The 21734-nt window shown below is 27.7% G+C and overlaps 1 protein-coding gene across 1 annotated transcript; it reads right to left on the bottom strand.

Annotated features, from left to right (window-relative positions):
• Nucleotides 1-19754: 19754 nt before the first annotated feature.
• Nucleotides 19755-20183, bottom strand: LOC136074277 (zinc finger MYM-type protein 1-like). The gene has a single exon (XM_065786582.1). It carries the CDS (start codon nt 20181-20183, stop codon nt 19755-19757), a length of 429 nt encoding a protein of 142 aa, XP_065642654.1.
• Between the last annotated feature and the right edge of the window lie 1551 nt (nt 20184-21734).

Genomic DNA, 21734 nt, shown 5'->3' on the forward strand with positions numbered 1-21734 from the left:
ACAAAAAAAACAATTGTTTTTATTCTTTTCATGTAAAGTAATTATTTTGATTTGTTTAAGGTTTCTTTATTGAAACATAATTTTTTTGTGATTTTTCCTTAACGGTTCATAACCGCCAAATGGCGGTCATTTGCCATTTGAAAACTACTAATGGTAGCAAAAAAAAAATTTCTGATTTGCAATTAATGATATAAAACTATGTTTTTTGCCAAAGGAATATTTTTTTATTCAATGTCTTCACATAGTGAACAATAAAGGGTTAAAAAAAAAAAATAAACTCCCTTGCGGATTCTTCTTAAATTAGTACTAAAGCATTGCCTATCCCCCTAAATCATTGGATATCATAATGCTAACTAAAATATGCAATATATAACTAATATATATATACACACATATTCACATCAAGCCTCGGAATAGGGTCGGGACTTGAAAATGCCGACCTAACTGCTGCCCTGAAAGTATTTAAGGTCGGCAATTTTTTGCCGACCTCGTTTCTATGTTTTGTGGCTTGACCTTTGTATCAAATAATTTTTCCCGACCTGATACCTCAAAAAGATTGAGATCGGCAAACTATTGCCGACCTTATTTTTCTTAAGTCCGAGGGTTGATATATGTATATATATATATATATATATATATATATATATATATATATATATATATATATATATATATATATATATATATATATATTTATTTATACATATATTTCCATACATATATATATATATATATATATATATATATATATTTATATTTATTTATACATATATATCAACCCTCGGTGTATGTATATATATATATATATATATATATATATATATATATATATATATATATATATATATATATATATACCAGGTCTATAAGCATGAAGTGAGCGTCGAGATACAAATGTATCGATAGAGAACATTTGTTGTGAACGGGCCTTAACTTTTTTTTAGTTTTGTTGCTATGACATCTGTCAAACATATTTAGTAAACATCAAGTAATTGTTTAAACAAGATCATATTTTTTAATCGTGTTAAAAATGTCGAATTTTGTACCAGAAATGATGATTTGCGGAAAGCACTAATTTTTTGTTTTCATTTAAAGAAAAGTGCTGCAGAATCGCATCGAATTCTTGTTGAAGCTTATGGTAACCATGCTCTGTAGGAAGCAACATGCAAAAGATGGTTTCAACGGCTCAGAGATAATGATTTAGATGTGCGAAATAAAGAACGTGGAAGACCACCAAAAAAGTTTGAAGACACAGAATTGCAAGCAATACTGGATTAAGATGACACTTTAAGTCAAAAACAAATGGCAGAAATTTTAAATGCTTCACAACCAGCAATTTCTGACCGTTTAAAAGCTATGGGAAAGATTCAAAAGTGCGGGAAATGGGTGCCACATGAATTGAATGACAGGCAGATGGAAAAGCGTAAATATTTCATATGAATTGTTGCTGTTACGACACGAAAGGAAGTTAGTATTGCATCGAATTGTAACTGGTGATGAAAAATGGATTTATTTTAAGAATCCCAAACGCAATAGGTCATGTGTAAATCCAGGAGAATCATCATCATTGACTGCAAAGCCTGATTGGTTCAGAAAAAAGATAATTCTCTGTGTTTGGTGGGACCAAAAGGGAGTGGTGTATCATGAACTTCTAAAACCTGGCGAAAATTGATACCCACGCTACCGACAACAAATGGTCAATTTGAACCATGCATTAATTAAAAAAAATGACCAGAATGGGCCAGAAGACACGGAAAGGTAATTTTGTTGCATGCTCCGAGTCATGCAGCAAAAGCGGTCAAGGAAACGATAACATCACTTGGCTGGGTAGAGTTACCTCACCCGCCGTATTTACCGGACTTAGTTTCTTCCGACTACCATTCGTTTTCATTGATAGAACACGCATTGAATGAGCAACACTTCAATTCCTACGAAAAAGTCAAAAAATGGGTCTACGAATGGTTTACCTTAAAAAACGAACAGTTTATTGGCGTGGTATCCACAAGTTGCCAGAAAGGTGATTAAAATGTGTAGAAAGCAATGGCAAATACTTTAAATAAAATATTTTTTACTTTTAACTTAATTTTTTCACTTTTATAATAGTGTTTTGTTTTGGAAAAAAAGCGCTCATTTCATACTTAAAGATCTGGTATATATACACACATACACACACACACAAATATATATATATATATATATATATATATATATATATATATATATATATATATATATACATACATACATACATATATATATATATATATATATATATATATATATATATATATATATATATATATATATATATATATATATATGTATATAGATATATATATAGATATATATATAGATATATATATATACACATACACACAGTGAACTCCTGATAACTCAAACCTCTAGAAGACCAAAAAAGAAGTTTGAGTTAGCGAATAATTTATTTATCTGGAGCATAAACCATAAATAAGGGTTTCACAAGACTTAAACAGTTACTAAAAGTTTGTTGGTTATGTGACGTCTTGGTTATGTGGCGTTTAGATCAGTTTCGTTTTAAGCAATGTGTAGTGTAGACGCTCCAGTTTTATAACAAGGTGTTCAAGTGACTGTTACTGCTGAACGGTACCAAGACATGATTCGAAATTTTCTTGTGCCTGAAATGGAAGAACAAGGTTTAGAGGACTAGCGGTTTCAGCAAGATGGGGCCACAGCACACACAGCGCGTTCAACAATTCAATTATTGAATGACGTTTTTTCACGAAGACTAATTTCGCGAAATGGCGATTTAGCATGGCCAGCTAGATCTCCGGATTTAACAGAACCAGACTTTTTCAAATTGGGGTTTTTTAAAATTAAAAGTTTATGTGAATAAGCCCTAAACAATTAAACATCTTAAAGACAATATTCGTCCTGAAATTGAGGAAATTTACCCTGAAATGTTACAGGATGTCATGAAAAATGCCTTAAAAAGAGCCGAGAGTTGCATAGCGAATTTTAACTGATATAATTTTTCCAATCATAACCAAAAAAATGTAAAGCCTAAATAAACTTTTTATGAGAACTAAACTTACTTATCTTTTCTTTGAACCAAGTTATAGGAAATCAAAATGGTAGCGGGACTTTTGCCCCACCCTGTGTATATATGTATGTATATATATATATATATATATATATATTAACACAAAAAAAATTTATTTCACATTTTTTTGTTTTTTAAAAACTCTAAAATTGATAATCCAGATTTAGAAAATGACGTGGCCAACAAGAACTCTATACTTATTAAGGATTTAACGAAGAAAATATTTTTTTTGTATTTATTATATTTTTAATTTTTTTATAAGTATTGATTGAAACTACAAAATAATTTACTATTATCATTATGATTTATTTTGTATACTTACACCTGCTATTAAAAATTTTCGCATATATTTTGCTTACTTAAAACTTAAAACAAACGCTAAAATGATGTTAGATAAAAATCTTTAAAAGATTTTTGTTATTTTATGTGGTTCTAATTTAACTAAAAATACTGGTTGCTACTTTCCTTATTTTAACTAATTCAATGATTGTTAATGTTTTTTAATAACCAAAATAAAAATATTATATAAAACATAAAAAAAATATGTTTAATACAAACATGATGTATTGTTTATTTTGTGAATTATACATATATACAATTATACATATACATATATCTTGTTTATCAACAAATATTACTTCAGGTGAAGACACGCATAACTCAATTCCAAACCACGATGCAGATTTTATGTATGTCATAATTAATTAAACTTTAAATTTATTAATTAATAATTTGCTATAGCTTAAAGAAAAAATTTATCAATCAATAATTTATTATAAGTTTTCTTTCAAGTTGTTTAGAATATCTGAAAAATCTCCTAACAAAAAGCAACCAAAAAATAAATAAAAATAGGAATTACAAGCAGTGTCCGCGCAGCTAAAAATTAGTAAAAAACATCCCAGATCATGTGAGACGAGTTTATTTATTTTCTAATAAAAGTGCAGCATCTATTGTTTATGGTTTATTATTATTGTATATGTGTGTTATTGTATATGGCTTAAGAGAAAAAAAGTTTAAGTTAAAAAAGAAAGTAAAAACAAGGATTATTACAGTTATAGACAATACTCTGTTGACCGCTGTGATAAAGTTGTGCTTCATATGCCACAGCATCTTAAATTTGTTCATAAAGTATGTCTCTATTTGCTTGAAAATCATATGTTAAATTTATTAAAAACGTTAATAATTGATCATATTACTATAAAAATAAATTTTATTATAATATCATATGCAGCAACCATGTATTTTTTTAATTCAAAATTATCTAACTATAAAATCGACGGGTGAAAGCCCAAAAGAAACATGTCCATATTTTACATTTTCAAAAAAAGTTTCGAAAAGGTTTGAAAAGTTTGAATTTATTTTACTAACTCGTTTTACCAAAAAAGTGGATATATGTTTTAACCTAACGATATTTATTTATATTTATGTCATAATGTAAATACTATACAAGTAACTTAATTTTAATTTTAAAGTATTTTATTCTATTTTACCTTTAACAAATTCGCTGGAAAAAGACAAAGAATTATAAGTTCACCCAAAAAGTATACGGCTTTCCAAAATTTCACCTCAAAACTCAAGCTGGTATTCAAAAATCATTTATTTATGAATCATATATAGATCAATTAAAAAAAGCTGTAGATTAGCCTACCAATAATCAAAATGATTGTGTCACAGATTCAGACAATGAATCATCTTTAAATGGGGATGAACTTTTTTCTGATGGAACAGATAAAAGTTCATCAGATGGCTATGCAACACCTGTACATGAATCAGATAAAAATACATTTGCAGTAAACATCGAAAAAAAATTTTTAATTATTTACTGAATAAATGACTGGTTCTAATCGTGGGTGTAAACCTAAATCAGTTTACTCAATAGTTAAAGATGTTGGAAGATTTTTAATAGAAGTTGGTGCTACTGATGATGTAAGAATTGGTTTTGAAAAAGACTCGATTCAATTGAAAGCAAATATATTCAACAGGCTGAAGAATACAAAAGCAGGCTCAATTAGAAAATATTTAAATTCTTATAGATGCATATATATGTATTTCATATATATATGTAATATATATAACATAATGTGTTAAGGAGTTTGATACAGAAAACAAATCTGCAAAAATAGATATATCTTGAAACAAATGGACAAAAGAAGTCATTTATTAAGGAGAGTGTACTAATTGAAAGTGACATTGATAAAATAACTTAAGAAAATGTTAAAAAACTTGGGATTAAAGAATTTACATTCACTCAAATAAGAACACGCATAATGTATGACAAATATACGAAAAAGAACTTTTTTTGTGTTTTTATAATCTAAATTCTCAAGTTTAAAATGTATGTAGTAAATAATTATTTAAAATTAAATTTATTATTTAAAATATTTAAAACAGCTCTCTTTGTTGTAAAAACTTGTTAAATAAATATTAGAATAAAAAGTATTTAGTTGCGTTTTTTAGTATCTGTGTTTTGTGAGCTAGTGAGGGAGAAAATTTTATGATGCTAGAGAACTATTCTAACAAGCTTTAAAATTATCACTGATAATAATTATGCTATTTCAGATCCTTTAGGGGCTGTTCAAATAATATGCAATAGTCTTAGGGGGTAGGGGTTATTAGAAAGTGTCACCAAATATTTTACAGGGAAAGAAGGCGGTTAGCTAAATGGACAAAAAAACTTTTAATTTATATTCTTATCAATATTAGAAATTATGTTGCAAAAAATTGCAAACTGATATATTTTATTATTTAATAATGTCCACCACATTTGGGAGCAGGGAGGGGGAAGGGTTGATAAAAATGTCACAAAAAGTCTTATGAAGTTAAAGAGTCTTAAAAAAACATTATTTGAACTGCCTTATTAGTAATTCAAATAAACTACAATAAGATAAATTAACTTAAATAATCTTAAATAATTAAAAAAAAAAAAATATTTAAGACTTCATTCTTAATTAAACATAATAGATTTTAAAAATTGCTTTAAGGTTTTTTTACAAAACTACAAAATAGAAGTAGGAGAATTCAAACTTACAGATTTTACAACTTCTACAAAATAAAAGCAGCTATACCTGTTCCAAATATTAGGACTTGCTTCATGTATATCTACTTTCCTGTTTCTTGTACACAATTATGATTTCCAATTATCTTTGTTAAACTTATCAACTAAGAAGAAATCTTGCTATATAATAAATTAATTTTGAAAATTATAAAAATAAATTAATTAAGAAAATTATAAAAATTTAATTGGCTAAACTATTTAAGATGCGATTGATAGCAACATACATTTCTTCTTGTATTTTACATAATGTTAATTTATAATTTCTCCTGTATTTTTAAGACATTTGTTAATAATTTTATTACTTTTTTATTACATAAATACTATAATAACTTATATTATTTATATTTACCTTTTACATGGTTAATTATTTGAAACTTCATTAATAATAAATTGTTTAAACTTAAAATTAATTGGAACGAAATGTTGTTTATTTATATTATATTTTTCTTTATATTATATTAAATGTTGTTTATAGTTTATTAAAATAGTTGCACCTTATTATTTTGACGTCGGAGTCCAGAAAAATCAATGTCATCAACCTCACACCTCTGATTGATAATAAACAATCTTTTTATCAATACTTTACTTCCATGATCTTTTCTAAGCACAATATATATATATATATATATATATATATATATATATATATATATATATATATATATATATATATATATATATATATATATGTATATATATATATATGTATATATATATATATGTATATATATATATATGTGTATATATATATATATATATATATATGTATATATATATATATATATATATATATATATATATATGTATATATACATATATGTATATATATATATATATATATATATGTATATATATATATATATATGTATATATATATATGTATATATATGTATATATATGTATATATATACATATATATATATATATATATATATATATATATATATATATATATATATATATATATATATATGTATGTATATAATGTATACATTTAAATATATTTATATAGAAACATATATATTATTTCTAAACGCCAACAAAATATTTCTTAAAAGATTCTTATCACAACATATCAAAATTTACGTCAACATTCCATGTTGGAGGAAAGTAACCAATGCAGAAACTAATTAAGTTTTATTGCTTTGTAAAAAAACCACCAAAACTCAACTTTATAGATTGGAATATATGGATTATTTTTTATTTTTTATTTTTGTATATATGTTGTATACTGTTTTTATTATGTATACTGTAATACTGTATTTATTTTTAAGTATCAACGGATATAGAAAGAACACGCAAGAAGTAATACAAGCATCGACTGATTTAGGGAAAACACTCAGGAGTTAATAACACATCAAAGGGATTGGGTTGGGGCACGGTTAGGGTTAGGTTAGATAATGTCCCCTTAGGTTAGGTGTGTCATATAACTTATGGATTAGGTTTGTGCCTGCATTCTTTTAAATTAAAGAAAGAAATTTTGATTGGACTTAATAAGCTATGGTCGCATTACGATCAGGGAGGTACAATACCCAAACAGTGCAAGCAAGAATGATGTTTAAGGAAATCCGGACGGCTTGCTCCAACATGACGTAAACAAGGCGAACCCACGCCAATTGTATATCATCTTTAATATGTGGTTCTTGCACGGAATCCCAGAAGTGGAAAATAGGTGCTGAACTTGCATAAGAGTGACGAGAAGCATCTAACGTCAAACTACCGACCTGAGACGATCGGCAATATGCTAAATAGGGTGTCCGCTAAAACCTGGGACATACTGATCACAAAAACCTTAAACTCCATGTGAGACAGAGAGCATTCGTTCCGCTGAATGGGTGCTTTGAGAATGTAAAAACCATTCAATGCATTCTAAAATTATGCAAATAAAATTTTGCAATTGTTGATCTGGCAAAAGGGTTTGAAACGATTTTGCACGACTTGATAGAGAAAGTATTGTTAGGGAAAGGCATGCGGCGAAGTGTGATAAAAGTGGTAGACAGCTTATGTGCGGGAGCTGTAACGAGCATTACGGTTTTGAAAACGAATACTTGACCTTTATGTATAAATTCGGAGGTGAAGCAGGGTTACCTGCTGTCTCCCTTACTGTTCAATCTAGTAATAGATCAACTAGCTGAGAGATTAAAAGCAACTGGCTGCGGTCTTGAGCTAGAAGGTCACGTCAATTCTTTCATGGCTTTTGATGACTACGTGTTGTTAACGAGTGACTCGGTTGAAATGAATGTGTTAATGAAAGTGTGCAATACCATAAATGCCCTTACGAAAATGCATAAATGTTGGAAAGTTAATAACCAGGATGTTGAAATCCTATCAGTGACATACGAAAATGTTGGAAAATATCTAGGGGAAATAATTGACCCAGCTAGTAAGATTGCTCTTCTGATTGAGGAATAGAAACTTTGCCTAACCAGGCTAAGGGAGTATAATAAGCTCAAACCTGATCAAAAAGAGGTGCTGAAAGAAGTATATTGTGCCTGAGGAAACTATATTCTCTGAATTTCCGGATGCGAAATCAGTGAGCTTCATAGGTTTGTGAGGGGATGGATAAATTTGTGAGGGGATGGATAAAATTTGAGAGGAGATGGATAATATGAGAGGGGATGGGAAAATTTGTGAGGGGATGGATAATATGTGGAGGGGATGGAATGGGACAATTTGTGTGGGGATGGATAAAATCCATCATTCACTTCCCCGCATGGTGTGCAATAGTGAATGGATACCTTCGAGCTAAAGCTTAGGAATTCCTGATATAGTGTAATTCCTAAGCTTTTAAAATATGAGAGCGGCAAAAATAATGGTCAACTTATTGTCGGAGCCCGCATTGTGCAGTCAAATAGGGTTTAGTGGAAAAGGGCCCGATTAACAGGCATAGAACTATTGCCGCCAGGAAGGAATGTAAGGTAAAGAGGGTGAAAAAAATTTGCAATCAAACCAATATAGGCGCCCTAAAGACTATAGCAGAGTCCTTGGTGAACCGGCACTGTTTATTGGAAAGAACTGGTAACAAAATTCTAGTTCAAAAGGCAGTGGCAGGAGTGACTTCAATAAAGATCATTCTGTCAAGAGGCATATCCAACCAGACTTTAAAAAATTTTTGGTGCTGTGGTTTAACGGCAGAAACTGATATCAAGGCTGGAAGTCCTACCAGCCACATGTATTCTTAAAACGTCATAACTTGCTTTGAAATAAACTTGCCAAAGAGGTAACACTTAATGGTGGGCAAAGCAGGCGCGTGTAGCGCGGGAGGATGCGTCTCTCTGGGAGTGGCAGGCATTACAAGCCCGATATTGTTGAAAAGGATGTCATATGGCATGTTCGTACAAGAAATTGGAAAGACACCTAGTCAATACGAAGTCGCTAAATACAGGGCACTCAGGCTGGATAGGAGCTGGACTCAATAAAAAGAGGATAAAATCTCTTGTCCATGCGATCCTTTGAAGCGATCAGTGTCTATACATATATGTATATATATATATATATATATATATATATATATATATATATATATATATATATATATATATATCAATCATTATTTTTTTAAGTTTTGAACTTGTGATAGGCGTATACTAATGTAAAAGAGTTGTATACAAAATTATATACAAAAGTAATGCTCAACGTACATAAAACTTACATATATCTCATTAAAAAACTGCTAACTATGTTTTTACATAATTAAGTCATTTATTTCAAGTGGCAGCCTAAATTAAAAAAATAGAGACTTAACAGGATAATTCAACCTAAGCCATGAAACTGTATGTTGTTATTTGGTTATTTATAAAGTTTTTTTTGATTTTATTTTATTCTAATTTTTCAATATCAAATTTTATAAAAGCTTTATTTAAAGAATAATTAAAAAATGGAAAACTTTAAGAATGCAAGAAATATTTAAGTCCGATTTAATCATATTGGCATATTAATTGCAAGTTTAATGTTTAAATGATCTTGCAACAATTTTTTTTTGTTCATTAAAATACGTTGTGAACAACTGTTTATGAAAATTACTAATGCAATAAATATTTTTAAGAAAAGAAAAATGAAATTGATCATGTTGGCAAAATTGAAACATCTGCTAAAGATAGATATTATACAAAGCAATGTTAGAGTATTTAATATTATTGGTTTAATTATATATTTTAACGTTTGTTTTTTAGATACATTTAGCTGAAACTAAAATTGCAAAAAACTATTAAAATAAGTTTCAATATGTATATATATATCTATATATATATCTATATATATATATATATATATATATATATATATATATATATATATATATATATATATATATATATATATATATATATATATATGTATATATACATATATGTATATATATCTATATACATATATATATATATATATATATAAATATATATATATATATACATATATATATATATACATATATATATGTATATATGTATATATATATATATATATTTATATATTTATATATATATATACATATATATATATATGTATATATGTGTATATATATATATATATACATATATATATGTATATATGTATATATGTATATATATATATATATATATTTATATATATTCTTATATATATATGTATATATATATACATATATGTATATATATATATATATGTATATATGTATATATATATATATATATATGTATGTATATGTTATATATATATACGTATATATATATATATATATATATATATATATATATATATATATATATATATATATATATATATATACATATATATATATATATATATTTATATATATAATTATGTATGTATGATTATATAAAATAATGAATCAGTATATTATAAATATATATATTTGTTCTTTAATTTTTGCGGCGACTAACTATATCAAAAACTACTATCAAATTTAGAGTGTATAAATATAAATAAATATATATATATATATATCTATATAAATGCATAACATGGGGCCACTAAAAATTTACACAAAACTTGAACGTTGAAGACTTGGGAACAAGCTAAAATATTTCTGCAGTTTAAAGTCAAATATTTTCACTCGAAAATCTCAATTCATAATCTGATACTGTTTATTTATTTAATTTGAAATTTGCAATTATATTTAGAAAACAAAACAAAGATGAAATAAAAGCTTTTGATGAGAGTTAAAAGCCGCTCTTAGTTAACGTAGGCAGGGGAGCAGAATTTCAACCTGCTGTGATTTATATAACTGATGAAATTGAATTAGTTATTGATGCCGATGAGATTGAAATGGCAACATCAAATTCAATCAATAAGAAACAGCCTCTCAAAGCGCCGTTGGAACCGGCTGTAATAGAGGCGGACCTGGGAAGACAGGTTGCGAAATTATATCTCGCATCGCTACGTTAAAGCGATTGCAGAAACGCAGCTGATCAGACGGTATGCATACTCAAAACGTCTCAACTTGCTTTGAGAAAACTTGCCTAAGAGCTAAACTTTAATTGTGCGCCAAGCAGGCGTGTGTGGAGAGGATGTGTCTTTCTGGGGAAGGCAGGCATTACAAGCTTGATATTGTTGTAAAGGACAGTGTGGACATGGCAATGATAAGGCATGTCGTACGAGAAATCGGAAAGACAACTAAGTCAATGCGAAGATGCAAAAGTCGCTAAATACGAGCCAGTCTGGTTGGATACGAGTTAAGACTCAAGAACTTGAGGGGATTAACGGTGCTGAGGAGATATCGGTTGTAGGAATTGCAGTAAGGGCGATTGGAACAATTACGCGTTAAACCCAGCGGATACTTAGCAAGTTGAAATTGGCAAAGGTCGGAAAACCGTTACAAATAATTGCATGTAACGTAAGCACCCAAATTATAAGGCGACATCTTTAGGGGATTGAGAAAATTGCGGTGAGTACCCGAAGTAGCTGGGATAATGATGCACAAGTTAGTTGTGCAACTTTCTTTTGCACATATGACTGTTGAGCAAATAGCCCGATAAGTGCATCTCAAGAAGGTCAAGGCAATTATCAGCGAGGATAATGCAAGCTGTCTCTCCAGACGACTTAAAAATGGTGGTGGCGGTGGATAAAACACCTGGTATAATGTGTGAAGGGTTACATCGAGTACAGAGATAGCGAACTAATAGTTGGATCCGACGCCGCTGTTGAGTCTGTTTTTAACCGCTAGTCAACTCTTGTAGGTTATTGTCTTCGGCAGGCCTTGGACTGCTTTATGCCGACCAACAGTCTGTTGTTGTCGACAAACATGACGATTTGCAAAAGAAACTCAGGCTATGCTACTTAGATGAGGATAAAATCACTTTTATATATATATATATATATATATATATATATATATATATATATATATATATATATATATATATATATATATATATCAATCATTATTTTTATAAGTTTTGAACTTGTGATACGCGTATACTATGTGAAAGAGTTATATACAAAATTATATACAAAAATTATATACAAAAACAATACTCAATTTACATAAAATTTACATATATCTCATTAAAAAATAGTTAGATATGTTTTTAAATAATTAACTCATTTATTTTAAGTGGTAGCTAAAATATAGTTTTAAAATATAGTTTTTAGTGGTAGTAAAATATAGACTTAACAGGATAATTCAACCTAAGCCATGAAACTGTAAGTTATCATTTGGTTATTTATAAAGTATTTTTCGAAATTTTTAAAGTGCTTCATTTAAAGAATATAATTGAAAATGGAAAATTTTAAGAATACTAGCAATACTAATGTCCGATTTAATCATATTGACATTTTAATTTCAAGTTTAATGATTGAATGATCATGCAACAATTTCATTTTGGTTTATTTAAATAAGTTGTGAACAACTGTTTATGACAATTACTTAAACAATAAATATTGAAATAAAAGAAAAAGCAACTTGATCATGTTGGCAAAATTTAAACATCTGGTAAACTGGAGATGAACTAACTATATCAAAAACTACTACTAAGTTAAGATAATGTATGTAAATATATATATATAGATATATTAATATTTATATATATTTGAATATATATATATATATATAAATATATCTATATATGAATATATATATGTGCATAACACGGGGTAACAAAAAGTCTGCACAAAATTCGAACGTTTAAAACTCGCAAACAAATTCGAATATTTAGGCAGTTTATAGTGAATCATATTTTCTTGAAAATCTTTTTTTATTATCTGATACTGATTCATTTAAATAATTTGAAATTTGCAAATAAAATTATGTGAAGAAAATGGAAAAAATTAATGAAAACGAAAAACGATAGCTCATTGGATACTTCTGTTTAGGTAACCTAGACTAAGGGAAAACATTTACAGTGCATTTATTTAAGCAAATGACAGTTGCATTTTTAATTTGCACTTTATATTATTAAAAAAGCTGACGATAATATTACCTTAATAAGGAAGTCGCGAAGCGGCAGAAAACCGTTTAAAGTATACATAGAAAATTTTTTTTTACTTTTTATGACAAATTAACCACCTGATAGAAATAGAAACATTTAATTAAGTTACGAGATTTCAGTCTTGATTGCTTTTATAGCTCGCTTGAAAGCTTTTTTGCTCGCTTGAAAGCTTTTTTGCTCGCTTGAAAGCTTTTATGCTCGCTTACGATTAAAATTTGCTATACGCTGTTGATCATGAATCACTTTCAGCTTAAAGATGATCTATTATTGTTATCCTTTTTTATTTCATTAGTTCTGAAACAATAATATAATTTGAATGACAATCAAAAGCAATTCTTTTAAGTGCAAATTTCATAGCCTCGTGTTATATATACTTATAAAAACATTTAAATTTTTATTTTGATTTTATAATACATTCATACAATGTAAATAAGTATCTGTCAAATCTAAATTAAAAATTATTACTTTTGTTATTATAAACTAAAATACAGTTTCATATACCGATAACTTACTACTATATAATATCAAAAAATTGCCTCTTTTTCTGGCTTAATAAATAAACATAGATAATTATTCATAAATGATCATAGATAATTAAGTTAATTGTTTAAAAGTTGCAATTTAACCAACTAATAAGTATTATTTTAACAGGATAGTTTAACTTAAACAAATAAGCTGTAAATTTTTTTTCTGGTTTATATTTTTTAAAGTAAAAACTTTACTTTTTCATATTATGTGATAAAAAAATATAAAATTGGTAATCTAAACAATATCGTTGAGACATCAACGTTTTAATTGTAAGTATTAAGTTTAGAATATATAACAACATTTTTTGTTTGCTTAACTTTGTTGTTGTGAATAATTGTAAATAACAAATACAAAGTTAGTAATTTTTTTGAATAAAAGGAAAAAGGACATTTGTATAGTTGGCAAAACTGAAACACCTGGTGAAGTGGACTTAGGTATTGCACTAAACAATGTTAGAGTTTTTGGTAATATAGGTTAAATGTTTTCGTGTTTTTTACGTATGTATATATTTATATATATTTTAGTTTTACGAAACTTTTAGCCGCAATTAATACTAAATATTACCACTACAGTAAGTGAATGTGTATATATATTATATTACTATAATAATTTAATGTGTGTACGTCTACTACCTCAGTAAGTATGTGTGTATATATGTGTATATATATATATCTATTTAGTGTATATATATGTGTGTATATATATATATATATATATATATATGCGTGTATATATATGTATACGTGTAAATATATATACGTGTATATATATATGCATATTTATATATATATACATATATATATGTATATATATATATATATATATATATATATGTGTGTATATATATATATATATATTAGTGTATATATATATATAAATATATATATCTATTTATGTGTATATATAAATATTTATATATATATATCTATTTAGTATACATATGTATGCAAATATATACATATATATATAAATGTAAATAATTACAAATATATATATAAATGTTTTAAATTGCATATATCTAAATATATCTGCATTTACATATTTATTTAAGTAAGTCAAATTATGATTTTATGATAAGTGTATTTAATATAAAATAGTTTCTTTTAAATTTAAATTTGTAACTATTATTGCTATTCCCTATTTACAAAAATATAAGTTCATACACATAATACATACATAATATATACATAACTAATACATACATAATACATATTTATAAATCTAATTATACTTTAAGTGCCTAATCTTTTGAAAACCTGAATAATCTAAGACTATCGTCTTTTATTTAAAAGTTATATACTAAATTAGTAAGAATTGTCTTAAGGGATATTTTATCTTAAACAATCAAACTTCGTGTTCTTTATTTGGTTAGATTAATTAAACTTTTTTATCTATTTTGTTTTTAAAAGAATATATTTTAAAATTAACTAATTTATAAAATTATTAACTTCAAAATCTCTTTGAGACATGATAAATATAAAATTACTGGCATTATGTTTGCTCGGTTCGTATATGATGACATTCTAGATTAAAGTATAACATTTTAATCGCGCAATATTAGAATTAGCTATAATTAGGGTTTAGACAACTTATATCATAGCCACTAATATAATAGCAACTTAATCAATGCATGTCTACAAATTAGGATTTGCTAGTGTTTATAATAAAAATTAATCGGGTTTGACTTTAAAAATTAAATATAAGTATAGATATAAATATTTTCTAAAGACAAATATGTTTAGTTTATATATATATATATATATATATATATATATATATATATATATATATATATATATATATATATATATATATATATAAATATATATATATATATATATATATATATATATAAATATATATATATATATATAATATATATATATAAATTAAACATATTTGTCTTTATAAAATATTTATATCTATACTTATATATATATATATATATATATATATATATATATATATATATATATATATATTTATATATATATATATATATTTACATAAATATATATATACACATATATATATATATAAACATATATATATATATATATATATATATATATATATATATATATATATATATATATATATATATATATATATATATTATATATATATATATATATATATATATATATATATATATATATATATATATTTACATACATATGTATGTATATATATGTATATATATAGATATATACATATATGTATATATATTTTTATATTTACACATGTATATACAAATATATTTATATAAATATGTGTATGTATATATATATATATATATATATATATATATATATATATACATATATATATATGTGTATATATATATATAAATATATATATATATATATATGTATATATATATATATATATATATATATATATATATATATATATATATACATATAAATATATGGTTTAACCACTAGGCGAACTAGAAAATATATATATATATATATATATCCGGTTTAACCACTAGGCAAACTAGGCGGCCGCCATCGGCGGCACTAAAACTAGCTACATAAAAAATATGTATATTAAAAACATTGCTAAAATCTTCTTCAAATCTCCTTGAATTAAATATAGGAGATTTGATAAAGTACCCTTTTAAATCGCGTCAAATAAAACAAAAGAATTAATTTTGATACTTTTGTTTCATTTGACGCGATTTCCTTTTTCTTTTTATACTTTTTATGCGGATCGAAAGTAGCAATTAATACAATGCAAAGTTTTCATTATTCATTTATAGAAAATTTTAGCACGTTTAACTTTATTGAGAAAATTGTTTTTGCTGGCGTGTTTATTTAGAAATAGTAAGAAACTAATTTTAATTAAATATTCTATGATACCAATTACGAAGTACTATAGTAATAAATTAACTTATTTATATTGTGTTTTTATACTAATAAAGTGTTATTATTTATATTTATGGAGCTTTAAAAGTTTTAAAATGTATCTTTGAAACTTTTATAAAGAAGTTAAAATAATGTTTTAGTTTAAAGATATTAAAAATGCATGAGGTGATCATTTTTATTATTTTAAGCAGTTTCCTTTGTTATTTAAATCCACGATGGCAAAAAAAAAAATTGTCTAGTGCGCAATATCGTAACTCCGGGCTGCAAATGAAGGGTCTATAACAAAACAGGCTGGTTCTTTGATAAAGTATCTAAGTTCACCGCAGAAAAACGAAAATAGCAAAGATGAGTTAAAAAATCAAGTTGAAGCAGAGACGGAAGCCGATGAGATAACAGTATCAGAAGAGTTTAAAGTACATAATGCAATGCACGTAGCAAACAAAGAAACCGAAGTGCATAAAATTGATAAATTCTCTGGTCTATATGCTAACTATAGCGATCCGGCTACTTAGGTCGTATGTGATGATGAAATGCGAAAACTTTAGATAGAAAATGAAGCAAAACAAGTCCATCAGTTTGATTTCCCTAAGGACAATATGGAAAAAATTTTTTTGAAAAACCATTACAACAGCCAACTTGTCAATAGAGATAAAGCAATGAACGAAATTTTTAAATCAAGTGATATGAACATGTTTCCTTAATTCGAAAACCTTCATAATTCGATTAAATGCAAAGTCATTGTAAAATGCGTTTAAGAAAAATAAACTTTCTATAATTCAAAAATCTCTCAAATTCGAACTTTTATTTTTCCCGATAAAATTCGAATTAGAGAGATTCTACTGTATTATTCTGCTTAGTTTTTTCTTGTTTTAAGTAATGTTTTCGTACCAGTAATTAAAGATAGGTGTTTAACATAAGTTTTTTTTTTAATTTTATAGATGAAATTCCCCGTTTACGTGACGCTGTTCACGAAAACAATAAAATCCAAAGTTTGCAACGAGAAGATGAATTTTCTGTACATGAAATAGTCAATCGAATAAATTTCTTGACCATTTCATCGTATTATGAAAGTGACATTTGTTTCTTTATAATGTGTTGTCTTCTTTTATGATGTGTTGTCTTCTTTAAACCAAGTATTAACACGATTTAATTATTTTTTTATAGGTGGCATTGCCTTCCAACATGATAATTTTAAAGAAAACGATTATATTCTTTTAAGATTTATTTTTTGTCTTTGTTGTTATTTTTTTTTATCTTGCTAGGATACAGTAAACTCTAAATACACATACGATAAACGATAAATTACTTTTTATGAATTTATTTTTTGTATTTGGAAATTAATACTTTATAATATTTTTATCGAAGTAATAGCATAATTAAACATAATTGATATAATCAGGGCCGGCGCCAGAGTATTTGGCACCCTAGGCGAATCTGACACACTGCGCCCCTCCCCTCCCCAAATTACTTTCACAAAGGAATGCTTAAGTTATGTTATTACATTTTGTATATACATTCGGAAGAATACATACATCCATAATCATAAAGAAGCGTATATTCATGTAACTTTATAATATATTAATAAATAATTTTGAAACTTCACTTTTTCGCGTTTTTGTTTTTGCAAATGTCAGATACGACTTCCGTCAGGTTAATGTTTCTAGCAATATCATGTTCACTTGGCAGATAAGCTAATCCAGTAAATCTTGCTTGCTGCATACACGTGCTCAAAAATATTTTCATCAGTTTGAGTGTTGAGAAGCTTCGCTCACGGCTAGCCACGGACACTGGAAGTGTCAAGAGGATTTTTAAAGCTATAACAGTGTTAGGGACACAATTTGTTAGATTATTTTTTAATATAAAATTAAGTAAATCTAGTGGCAATGTACACCTTGAAAATTGTCTTGAAATTGATTTCAGTTCACTACATAGATCAACTGCATCGATATCTTCAGAGTGTTTATGTTGCAAAGCTTTCTCAAGATTCAAGCAATGTTCCTTAACTTCTTTGCTAGTTACACTCTGTAAACTGTGAACATCATAGAGAAAACCAAACAACGAACGTATTGATTGTATAAGAGTAAATCTTTCTTCAACCGATTGTATTGCTGTGCCAAGAAAAGCAAAGTGAAAGTTTGTATTTTGAATTTTTCTTTTGGATCTTGAGTAGGTTCGTCATCTCCTTCATACGTAAATTGTTTATACTTTTTTCTGATGCGGGTTAATTCGGGTTCAAAAAGTGTAGGTATCTCTAAACTGACTGCAATTTCAACTGTATCTACTAGTATTTTCTTAAACTCCATTTCATTTCTGCGATTTAGAAGAAACTTCTTTATTTTTTTAAGATTAAGTTTATATTGCTTACTTGTCATATTGATCTCAAACAGCTCGTCGTACCACACATCCGAGAAACAACAAACTTAAAACTAGAAATAGCGTTTGCAATAAATCGTGCATCTACCCGTGTTGAATTGCCAGATGCTCCTGTTAAATTTGTGTCGTTCGCAATCTCTGCAGAGCATCGTAGATATCACCAAGTTGATAACGGAGAGGTTTTAAAGCATCAATTCGGCTTTCCCACCTTGTTTCACTCAGTGGTTTAACAGTGAGACTAGAACATGTCGCGTTAAAACTTCCAGGCGACGAGTTGATGCAGAAAAGAATACACGTTGCACCAGATCAAAGAAGGCTGTTGCTTTTAAGCAACATTTAACAGCATCATTAACAGCCAAATTCAATGTATTTGCACAGCAAGGAATAAACAATGCTCGGGGATTGACATCTAAAGTTCTTCATTTGACACCCTTATTTTTCCCCCTTATATTTCTGCCATTGTCATATCTTTGACTGTGTAAGTTTTCAGTAGATAAAGACATCTTGCCTAACTGCTTAATGATAGTTTTAACCGTAACAGCACCATTTTTCTCCCTTAGAGGCACAAAATCTAAGAAATGTTCCTTTATAGATGCTGTTGCTGCAATGTCATTTTCTGGATTTGAAATCACAACCAAAAAGCGAATGATCATAGTCATTTGTCCAACATGATCCGCATCAGGTGTGCAATCTATAATTATTGAAAAGTACTTAACATCACGAGCAGATGTTAGGATTTTTTGTTTGATTGCATTGGATAAAAGATGAATCAATTTATTTTGTATGTCTTTGCCTAGGTAACATACATGTGTTTCATTGTCTTTAATCTTTCGAAGATGCTCATCCATAAGTGTGTCAAACAAAGGTAAAATTTCTACAAATTACAGAAAGTTTCCGTTATCAGCAGTGTTCAGTTTCTCATGTGTTCCACGAAAAGCAAGATTTTGCATGCCAAGAACTCTAGCTAAAGCTGACAGCCGTTTCAAGATTTGCTGCCAATACTGTTCTTCTTTTTTAACAAGACGCAAATGTTCGGCATCAATATTTTTATTGTTTCGCAGTCGCAGCTCAAACTCTTTCCATGACTGAAAATTCGCTAGATTTTCACTGCTTTCTCATGCCCTGACAGAATTGCGGACATGTTTTTCCAATAATGTGAACCATTGGAAGAAAGAGATGACGCAGTTGTTGTGCTACTGGTAAACAGTTTTCAGCAGAAGCAATAAACAGGGTCATTACTTACAGAATACTGCAGCTAATGTCTGCGAACTTCATCTCCATTGACAAGCCGGGGGTTGTAATGGTTTTTTGAAAATTTTCTCTTGCATTCTGTGCTTAGGAAAGTCAAACTGATCAACTTGTTTGGTCCATGTTCTATCAAAAGTTGTCGCATTTTATCATCAAATACGACCCAAGTAGCCAGATCGCAAAAGTTAGCATATAGACCAGAGAATTTATCAACTTTATGCACTTCAGATTCTTTGTGTGCAACGTGTAATACATTATGTGATTCAAACTCTTCTGATACTGTCATCTCATCGGCTTCCCTGTCTGCTTCAACTTGATTTTTTAACTCATCTTTGCCATTTTCATTTCTCTGCGGTCAACATAGATACTTTAACAAAAAACCAGCCTGTTTTGTTATAAACCCTTCATTTGCAGCCCAGACGATATTGCACACCAGGCAATTTTTTTCTTTCTGATTGCGAGACGACCGTGTGTCATATCAACAAGTTAGCAAATGTTTTTAGAGCCCTTTATAACTCGAAACTATTCCCAGGATCATAGAGAACTATCTGGTAAGGTTAAGGCATTAAAACGCTCAATGTTTTCTTCGTTTTTTTAGTTTCATGCACTGTTTTATCACTCGCTTCTGCTAAAGGGTCTAATATGGGTCCAGAGTTGTTAACAAGGCCAAAAATAGCAAGGTCAAGGCCGCACGTTACAAAGCCGAGACCAAGGCTAAAAGTTACAAGGAGAAAGCCAAGACCAAGAGTTATAAGGTCAAGGCCAAGATTAAAGGTTTCAAGGCCAAGGCCAACGCAAACATTTTCAAGACCAAAGACTTTAATTTTTGCCTTATGTTAAGGCCAATTATTAACAAAACTGTAAGTAGCAAGTGCAGTGACAATAAACCCATATTTTGTAAAAATAGACTAAGGTTATGCGCAGAATTCAACATAATCTCTAAGAAAATATGTTTTTTTTTACAGCCAAGGCCAAAAAAATCATGGCAAAGGCCAAAATTTTCAAGGCTCACTTTGGGCCTTAAGGCAAGACCAAGGACAACTCTGTCGGGGTCATATCCTGAAAAAAATATTTTGGACAGGTCTACGTCGAATAAAATTGTCAGGCAATCATCAGACTCAAATAAATAACAAAAAAAAAATTTTTTTTGA

This window comes from Hydra vulgaris, chromosome 01, assembly GCF_038396675.1.
Source record: "Hydra vulgaris chromosome 01, alternate assembly HydraT2T_AEP".
Classification (NCBI taxonomy): domain Eukaryota; kingdom Metazoa; phylum Cnidaria; class Hydrozoa; order Anthoathecata; family Hydridae; genus Hydra; species Hydra vulgaris.

What these genes read in the sequence shown, in the direction of transcription:
- LOC136074277 (XM_065786582.1), bottom strand. Translation starts at nt 20,183, where the DNA reads ATGGATGAGCATCTTCGAAAGATTAAAGACAATGAAACACATGTATGT.